General features: G+C 40.7%; 1 protein-coding gene across 1 annotated transcript; it reads right to left on the bottom strand.

The window, feature by feature from the left end:
• Positions 1 to 2205: 2205 nt before the first annotated feature.
• LOC101986936 (interferon-induced protein with tetratricopeptide repeats 2) lies at positions 2206 to 9921 on the bottom strand. The gene is given in 3 exon segments (XM_005372533.3): positions 2206 to 2583; positions 2585 to 3653; positions 9860 to 9921. Coding segments are annotated over 3 exon segments (1452 nt in total). The 5' UTR covers positions 9865 to 9921.
• Between the last annotated feature and the right edge of the window lie 481 nt (positions 9922 to 10402).

The following is a 10402-nucleotide window of genomic DNA, read 5'->3' as shown; positions in this document are numbered from 1 at the left end:
AACCACGCTTTTGCTTCTGTAAAACTTGCTTTTTGCTCTTCCCTATAAAAAGCCCGCCCTCCAGTTGGCAGGTGCGCAAGTCTTCCGAGAGATCTTGCTGCCCGCAGGTACCTGTGCCTACTCAATAAACCTCTTGCAATTTGTATCCATGTGGTCTCGGCCTGTTCCTTGGCATTGGAGAGGTCTCCCCGAAAAAAGGTCCTCTCCGAGGGTCTTTCATTAGCATCACAGGTTTTTATGTCTGATTCATAAATTGTCACATCCTCGTATAGCCTTAGGGAGAGGAATGCCATTCCCTGAAGATGTGATCCAGCTATGTCCTATATTCTATCCAGGGTCTTTAACGGGGTTCTTGCCTTGAATTCCTGTCTGGGCTTCCCTCAGCAATAGACTGTAACTTGTTAGCTATATAGACCCTCAAGTTGTTTTAGTCTGTGTTTTATCCCTGCAACAGGAAGGGAGAAAGGATAAAAGTCAAGATTAAGTGTGTTCCTGTGCAGATATCCGACATCAAATATAAAAAGAACAGACACTTTAGGCTGCAAAATAATTAATGCCACTCTTTATTATTAGTGCCTAATCTAAGACAGTGAGAGTACAGTAAAATTTTTATTCAGCCAGAACACTGCTCAATGTTCTAGCATGTGTTATTTATTAACAAATAAATTCAAATGCTGTCTAATGGTGTACTTAAGTGCATACAAAACCCTTTAATATTTAAAATAACAGGGAACATTGTTACAGTTGTTAGAACATTCAGTTTTAAGAACCTATTAATCTAATATATTTTGATTGCTCAAAAATGTTCATATATACTTATAAGTAAACTAATGCCAATAAAGAAACATTTTCACCCCAGAGGCGGTTGTCAGCCTCACGCTGGGCCAATCGCCTCTCTGCTGCAGCACATCAACCTTAATGTTTTGGCCATTGCAGATCGACCAAGGAAACGCCAGTCATCAATTTTCTGATGTTCCTGAGTATTTTTTCAGAGTTCAAAGAAGTTTTTCTATTCCTTGGTTTGCAACATTTCTAATGGAGGAAAGAATTCTCCCTCCAGTACCCATGCCATTTCCTACCACCAGGCCTCAGTTACCAAGTTATTCTCCCACCCAGTGTCCTTCTTAAGTTTCCACTTAAGTTTGAAATAAATATTTATTTCAATTGTCACTATGGTAGACAGACCCCCCTTATTTTCATGCAGATCCACCCTCGTAGGGAGAGCAGAGTTGAGAAGTCTCCCCATGTGCCTCCCGCAAGTCTGACAATGTAATCGTCTGACTCTATTGGTTTGCACAGATATGGCTCTTCTTACTTTCTCTCTTCTGAGTTTTCCAATTATGTTGCCATCTGAGTTAATGTTGCAAATAAACTCATGTTTATGGGACACTGTAAATTGATGACTGGCTGGTGAATTGGAGGAAGGATTTTGTTCATCAGCCTTTGTTGTTTCTTGTTTGTTTTTAGACCTGAAACTCGCCATTCAGTTTCTATTTTGAGCCAAATTAATATTGAGCACTATTTTGTAAGCTTTGAAATTATACAGTAAAACAAAATCCCTAGCTTCCGTGCTTTAGAAATGTGTGCTATATTATATATAGGTTTTATATATATAATATAGGTTATATAGGCATATACAATCCAAACTAACAAGATAATGTACATAATCATTAAATATTTACATGGCTAATTCTCACCACCCTCCACCACCCATTCCAGGTCATGCTCAGAATAACTTCAAACTCATGCTAATCCTCCTGTCTCAGCTCCCAAGTGCTGGAATTATTGTCTTGAGCAACTGCCCCTGGCTCCTGAGTTTTTTGATGGGCACTGTTATCTATGTAGAACAAGGCTGTACAATTGGTAAAATAACTCAAGGATGGAAAACTCACCCATTTGAGGAATTTGGCTGCTTTAAATAATGACAGAAACAAACCCAAGAGAAGCATCCAAAGAGGGTGATTAAAGAATTGCTACCATGGGAACTATTTCTAAGAAATAAAAAGCAATCTAGGCTGTTTGCCAGGCTCTTGTGTCTATGGCTCCAACTGGTTCCTCTCTCAAAGCTCTCTCTGATCCAGCAATTCAGGTGCTAATATTTGATAGAAGGGTTCCTGTCCATGAAGCTGTTAATTACATTGAATGGCAACTTGGTAAGGGTTTCAGTTTCCTGCCAGCAGTAGCACTGCAGGCACCCTGTCACCCCTACTCGTCCCCATCCTTCTCACGCGAAGATGCTGCAGGAGCAGCCTTCTCAGCATCCAGCACCTTCTCAGCATCCAGCACCTTCTCAGCATCCAGCACCTTCTCAGCTTTTTTAGCAGCTTGCTCGCCTTCTTCATTCAACTCCCGAAGAAACACCAAGATGTACAAGGCCTCAGAATCAAATTCATTTTCAGAAAGTCGCCTTAGGACAATTTCTTGAAGGTTTTTTATCATCTTTCCTTTAGTCTCCGTCTTCCGCCTTATTTTCACACCCTCCATAAAATGATGGATGGCCTTTTCTTCACACTTCATTTGATACAACTGGAAATTGCCATACTGTAGGTGGAGCAACTGTTTAAGGCCTGGACTAAGATCCTTTCTTGAATTCCTTCTGGAAGTAATAATTGGCTTCTTCATACTGGTTTGCCGTGGCATAAAGCCTAGCTAGGTAGCTACAGGAACTTTTCAGCATCTCCTTGGTCTCCTCTGCTTTCCTTAAATATTTAATCGCTTGTTTTGTTAGTTCCTGAAACTTCTGTTGATTCCCATTAAATGCAGTTTCTCTTCTATGAACCATTCCAAGCACTTTTGACCTGTAGCAGCATCCAATATAGTAATTCACATAGGCATTGTTTGGCAGGCGTTCTAAAGCCTTTGTAAGCAGCTGTATAGCTCTGTCTGCGTCATTTGTCTTGTAATAAAACTTGGCTGCACTGAGCAGCACATCTGTTGCACCTGAAGCTTTCCTTAAGGCTTCTTCAACTAGTTTCTGTCCTTGGTTTTCATGCATTCTCTCAAGCTTCAGTGCCCTAAGGACTTTAAGATAAGGGTGGTCAGGAGACAATCTAATAGCTTGTTGCAGGGAACCAATAGTGTCCTGCGATGCTGGCCAGTAGTCCAGACGGTAGCTTGCCATGGCCCATCCAGAGGTGAATTCTGGGTTCTTCGGGTCCTTTTCCAGAGCCTTCTCAAAACACACCTTCACTCTCTCATTTTGGTTATGGGTGCACTTTAAACGGGCCCACCCTTCCTCACAGTCAAGCTCAGGACTCTCGATCCTATAGGGACTGGAAAACTTCTCACAGACCCCTCTCACCTTATCAAGATAAGCCTGAGCTTTTGAGAGTTGGCCCATGTGATAATAAACCCAAGCATAGTTTCCCCAGGTGACCAGACTTCTGATTTCTACTTGGTCAGGATGCTGTTTCTTGATAAAACGTTCAGCATCCTCTAAACACTTCAGCGCTGCCTCGTTTTGGCCTCTGAGGTGGTTGACATAGGCCTGGATGTTGCACATCGTGGCTTTACACTCACTGTTCTGAAATTCAACCTTGTTAAACACCCTGTTCTCAAACTCATCCACGGTCTCCTCTCTCTCTTTCAAGTTCCAGGTGAAATGGCATTTTAGCTGCTGGAGCCTGCTCTCCAAGGATTTCTCTATGGTTGTGCTGTGGGACAGAAAAAAAAGAAACAGTCATTTGGGAGACACCACACATTCACCTGTCAAGGAGTGGGATCTCAGCAAATATTCCTTTCCTTCTAAAGAGAGTTCATCCAAACCTAACCAAGGCACATGCTTCCCTTTCTTTTATTTCAGTATTTGTCATATGTCTGAATTACTGCATAAGGAAGTAAGAGTTTGCTCATTTTAGGCAGAAAAACTGACAGAAGGAAGTGAGTCAGTCCTACATGGCGTTTGGGTTTCCTAGAAAGACTGTTTCTGTTAGCTAGCTCCCGCCTTTGTGTTGGAGGGTCTGTGAGCCGCAGTACAGCTTCAGTATTATTCCTGGAGCTTTGTGTTTAGAGATAGTAACTGAATTTCTTCTTACAAAATCCCACCCCAATTCTTCACAGACCTTGAAAGAACAATACTCAACTTCATATGGAAAAACAGAAAACCCAGAGTAGCTTCGACAATCCTGTACAAGAATGGTTCGTCCAGAGGCATCACCATCCCTGACTTCAAACTCTACTATACAGCTATAGTTACAAAAACAGCTTTCTATTGATATAAAAACACATACATGGACCAATGGAATCGATCGAAGACCCTGACATTAATCCACACACCTATAAACACTTGTTTGTTTTTTATAAAGACACCAACATAGTACAGTGGAAAAAAGAAAGCATCTTTAACAAATGGAGCTTGCATAACTGGATGTCAACATGTATTAGATTACAAATAGATGCATAACTATTGCCATGTGCAAAACTCAAGTCCAAACGGATCAACAACCTCTACATAAATCCAGTTAAACTGAACCTGATAGAAGAGAAAGTGGGAAATAGCCTTGAACTCACTGGCATAGGAGACTACTCCCTAAATAAAACACCAGTATCACAGACACAGAGAACAACAGTCAATAAATGGGACTTTCTGAAATGGAAAATCTTCTGTTAGGCAAAGAACACGGTAAATAAGACAAGACGAGAACTTACAGAATGGGTAAAGATCTTTAGGAACCCTACACCTGACAGAGAGCTGATCTCTAAAATATATAAAGAATATCAGAAAGAACTAGATATCAAAATAGAAAATAATCCAATTGAAAAATCGGCTACAGAGCTAAACAGAATTCTCATTAGAAGAATCTCAAATGGCCAAAAAACATTTGAGGAATTGGTCAACATTCTTAATCATCAGGGAAATGCAAATCAAAATGACTCTGAGATACAATCTTATACCTGTCAGAATGACTAAGATCAAAAATACTGAGGACTTCTTATGCTGGAGAGGATATGAAGTCAGGAGAACACTCCTTCACTGGGAATGCAAACTTGCACAGCCACTTTGGAAATCAGTATGGCAGTTTTTCACAAAATTGGGAATCAATCTACCTCAACACCTGGTAATACCACTCTTGGGCATATATACCCAAAGGATACTCAATTATACTGTAAGGACTTTTGCTCAACAATGTTCATAGTAGCAATATTCAAAACAGTCAGAAACTGGAAACAACCTAGATGCCCCTCAACTGAAGCATGGATGGGTGTAGGAGGTACTTCTGTACATGCGTTGCTTTGATTGGTTAATGAATAAAGAAACTACCTTGGCCTTTTGATGGGGCAGAACTTAGGTAAACAGGGAAAACAGAACTGAATGCTGGGAGGATAAGGGCAGAGTCAGAGAAGCCATGGATCTTCCACCTAAGACAGACACTGGGTAAAATCTCTGGTAAGCCACTGCCATGTGGTGATACACAGATTAATGGAGATCGGTTAAACTAATATGTAAGAGTTAGCCAATAAGAAATTACAGCTAATGGCCAAGCAGTGTTTTAATTAACACAGTTTCTATGTGGTTATTTCAGGTGTAAGCTAGCTGAGCTGCTGGGACAAACAAGTGGGCCCCTCCTTCCTAAAAATGGATAAAGAAAATGTGGTATATTTGCACAATGGAGTATTACTTAGATGTAAAATACTATGACATCATGAAATGGAACTAGACAGGCAAAAGGATGGAACTAGAAAAAAAACATTCTTAGTGAGGTAACCCAGATTCAGATAGAGAAACAAAGTATGTACTCACTCGTAAGTGGATTTGTGACATAAAGCAAAGGATAACAGAGTACAGTCCTCAGTTGCAGCGAAGTTAGGTAAACAAGAAAGACCCTGATAGGTACACATGGATTTCCCTGGGAAGGGGAAGTAGACGAGTAATTCCTGGGTAAACTGCAGGCAAGGGTATATGGTAACAGGGGAGGATGGGTGATGAGAGCATGAGAGAAAGGGATGGTTGAGGGGGGAGAGGGTTGGAATGGGAGAGCAATGAAAGAGAGATCTTGATAGACAGAGCTACTATGGGGTAAGGGAGAAACTTGGTGCTAGAGAAATTCCCAAGAATCCACAAAAATGACCTTAGCTAATACTTCCAGCTAATACCATTCAAGAGAATGCCCAAACTGGTCCTCCTCTCTAATCAGATTGGTGAATATGTCAACTATCATCATAGAGCCTTCATCCAGTAGGAACTAGACCCAGGCTTCTACAACGAAGCACCAAGCCAAGCGCCAGGAATCTAATCAAAGAGAGAAAGGAGGGAATATATGAACAAGGGAGGTCAAGATCATAATGGAGAAATCTAAAGAGACAGCAGAACCAAGCTTGTGGATACTCAAGAACTCTAGACTTACAGCTGTGGAACCTCCCTGGGACCAAACTAGGCCCTCCATTGTGGGAGACAGTGGTGAAACTTAGACTATCTGAGGGGCCCCTGGCAGTAGGAGGACCAGGACCAGTCCCTGGTGCATGAGCTAGCTTCTTGGAGCCCATTCTCTATGGTGGGATGCCATGCTCACCCTTAATGCAGAGGGGAGGGGCTTGGTCTTGCCCCAACTCAATATAGCAGACTCTGTTGACTCCCATTGGGAGCCCTTACCCATTGGGAGGAATGCTGGGGAGAGGTGAGGGGTGGGAGGAGGGGTGCAACAGAGAACTATGGTTGAATGTAAACTGAAATTTAAAAAATAAATTAAAAAAAAATCACTTCTTTACTCTTAACTTCTTATCCACCATTGAAATTTGAAAATCTTAACTACATGTTTGTATTCTATTGACATTCACAGAGATGAGTTTAAATTCTCTGTTATCTTAGAAACTCAAATCCACTTTATTTCTTTCAGTTCTCTTTTAAAAGCCAATTGTTTTCTATTTCCCATTATTCTAAATTTTTAAAAAATTTAAGGAAGAATGATTTATTTTGATTTGTGATATAAAAGGGTTCTGTCCATCTTGACAGAGAAGGATTGGTGGATTCTATGACAGCAGAAGCATGTGACTGGACCTCCTCACTTCCCAGGGAATCAGGAAGCAAAGAGTAGGGATTGTGGGACTCATCTGTTTCTTTTCTTTATCTACAAGATTTTTAAGAAGTATGTGTGGATGTCTATGTAGGGGTATGAGCATGCCAGTGTGGTGTCCACGGAGGCCAGCAGAGGGCACTGTATTCGCTGGAATTGGAACTACAGTTAGTTGTCAGTCATCTGATATGGGATCAGGGAACAGATCTCTACTCCTCTAGAAGGGCAGTATTTGTTTGTAATTGCCAATCTGTCTTTCCATCCCCACTCCAATTTTAAATATACCTTTAATGTGCTTTCTTTATTTAGTCTAGCTTCTTGAAATTTTATCACATTAGTTGTGTCTTTTATTTAAATATTTTTACTCTCTTCTGCTGTTGGATTACACTGCTAACCATTTATTGTTAAAAGATAGTTACTACCTTTGTTTTAAATTCTTTTATTTTACATCTTGTACTTTGCATTGGATGCCCCTTCCCCTGCCTTCTTCTCTCTGTTTCATTGCCCTCATTCCTGTCTCAAAGCCTCCATGTGATGTGTTCCCACTTTCACTTTATGTCGCATGTGCTCTGGTACATCCCTCCCCCTCTCTTTTATATCACATGTGCCCTCGTGCCTCCCCTCCCCCACTCTTTTATATCATATGTGTTCTGGAACACTTGCTCTCCCTACTCTCTTTTAATGCCTCTTTTCTGTCTTTTCCTGATCCTGACTCTATTTCTAGTTCCCTGACACACATTCATATAATTATACATTTGTAAAGCTAAGATTTACAAATGAGAAATGGGAGAGAACATGGTTCCAGGAAAAGCCATAACATGACACCACCCAGGAGCAGATCATCCAAAAAAAATTCCTAACACTCCAACCATTGTAGATGGATTGTGTTTCGCCAGGACATACCTGGACAAATGTCAGCCAATCAGGGGTCCTGAGCCTTAGAAATCCTTCTCCTCTACCGTTGCTACTATAAAAACCCAACCCCAACTAATTTGGGGGCTCTCTGATCACTCCAATATATTGGACACTTGGAGAGTTGGAATTTGCAAACTTGTGTAAGAATAAAAGCTCTTTGCTTTTACATACAGCACTCAGGGTCCTAGTTGGTTTGGGGGGGACATGTGATCTGGGCATAACAATATTAATTAAAATATAACTGCATCACTTCCCTCTTTCCCTGTTTTCCCTCCAGCAAATCATGTGTCTCCTCCCTCCAACTTCTCCCATGCTCCCCATCTCTCAAATTAACAGCCTCTTTTTCTTTGAGATTTTTTTTACATATTTTTGGATATATATTCACAAATCTACAAATACAATCCACTGAGTCCATCCTTTGCTGTTTGTGTGTATGTGGTTTTTGGGCTGACCACTAAGTAACCACTTAGGTAGCTCATCCTTAGGACAGGCTTGTCCTTTAATTTTTTCTTTTAATGACTGAATAAAATTCATTGTATGTACCACATCCTCATTATTCATTCATCATTGTTGGACATCTAGGTTGATTCTATTTCCTTGTTCTTGTGAAGAAAAAACATGTTTGTTTGCAGCAAACATGGATGATTTGTAATAAGATTAAAGTATTTTGGGTATCTGCTCATTTTAACTGCTTATGTCTTATTTTTAATCATTCTTGATTTTTATCCATTCTACCAACTGTGGGATATCTCATCTATTAATTGTATTATATATGCTAGCAATGCCTCAAACCTTTATTTTACAATAAAATGCAGTCTCCATACCCCTACCCCATTTCTACTTCTTACATTGGTGATGTCTCATTTTGATAGCTTACTCATACTTTCACATTATTATTTTAATTTCCCTTTGAATTTTATTCTCTCAGGCTTATAAATTTTATGCCAGGGATAGGAAGTGTGGCTGCCGGAGAGGCTTATAGGCATTTAGTGCCTTTTCTGTGGCAGAGAACTCTTCTTTCCCCCCTCAGGGTACCATTGTGACTCTTAAGGATTTTTTTCATCCTTTAAGATTCCCTTTAGACCCACAGACAGAAAAAGAAATAAGCAGGAAACAAACTAACCCAGCACAGAAGCCTCTGGAATATTGTGTATTCTCACTTACTTTTTCCATGCTGTTTATAAATCTGCTATGTATTGTAATATTGCAGTTTCTGACTTGAACAATTGATAGCTGGAAAGCCACATAAAGTGACAAAGATCATGTCTGAACCGTACTGACCGTACTCAGCCCCTCTCTTAGGCTTTTCAGCCTTACACCTTGCAACCAAACATGTTTTTTGTTGGGCCAGAGATAGAGTTACCAGTTAGAAGACAGAGCTGAGAGGCAGTGTGTGGGAGAAGTCCCTTCCTTCCAGTGCTCTCTTTAGTTAGCAATGAACCTGCAATTCTGAGATTAATCGAGCAATTGCAAGTAAAATTCAGATGAGGGAGAAGCAGCATTAGTAATCTAAGTACATTTTTAAAAGTAAAGAAATCATAAAAGAACACTGTTGAAAAATATTTTTATTAGATACTCTCAATTTAATTTTGCAACCAGGCAACAGGGAGAGGGAGAGAGAGAGAGAGAGAGAGAGAGAGAGAGAGAGAGAGAGAGAGAAAGAGAGAGAGAATTCACAAGAACAATTCTCCCAGATCTATCTTTCTAAGAAGTCCCTGCTAGATCAAACAACTCTGTGATGTCAGCTCTCAGCTGCCAGATAAGCAGATCTGGAGGAAGCCACAGGGCATCTCTATGACATAATGATAGCTGTAGAGACAGAGATGTGAAAAGTAAAAACAGGACTGGCCTCTCTTGGGACCTTGGCTGCTTAGGATTTGCATCTGTCATCAAGGCTGACTACATTCTCCGCAGCAGAGAAAGGGAGGGCATACCTCATAGTTGCTGTGCCTCTCAGCTGTGTTGAAGGGCTCAGAGCGGCTGCAGGCAGCTGCAGACAATCTTGTCCTCCGACTCCGAAAGAAGGGCTATAGACCCTTATATATCACCAGCAGCTGGTTTCTTTTCCTGTTTCTCTGCAGCTGGCCCCACAGAAGAGAAATTGAAACCAGAAAGTAAAACGGATGTCACTTTTAATGGACAAATGAGTTGAAAGAGAGAAAAAAAAAACCCAAAAAAACAAAAACAAAAAAGAAGAAAGAAAAGAAAGGGAAAGAAAGAAAGAAAGAAAGAAAGAAAGAAAGAAAGAAAGAAAGAAAGAAAGAAAGAAAGGGAGAAAGTAAAAGCCAAGTCTTTCAGGGACTAGCTTTGTGCTGTGAGTCAGGAAGTATTGATGTCTTAGATTTGCAACAGAGAGGGTAATCAACCTGGAGAAGGAAACCTTTACCACAGCATCCGTCCTCATTATTGCCTCAATAGTCCATCCTCACTCTCCTCACCCCTGTGCCCCACAGGCCACTGTAGGGAGCAGTTTCTAT

This window comes from Microtus ochrogaster, chromosome 8, assembly GCF_000317375.1.
Source record: "Microtus ochrogaster isolate Prairie Vole_2 chromosome 8, MicOch1.0, whole genome shotgun sequence".
In the NCBI taxonomy this organism is placed as follows: Eukaryota; Metazoa; Chordata; class Mammalia; order Rodentia; family Cricetidae; genus Microtus; species Microtus ochrogaster.
Note: the sequence above shows the minus strand (reverse complement) of the source record. Positions and strands in the feature narration are given on the sequence as shown.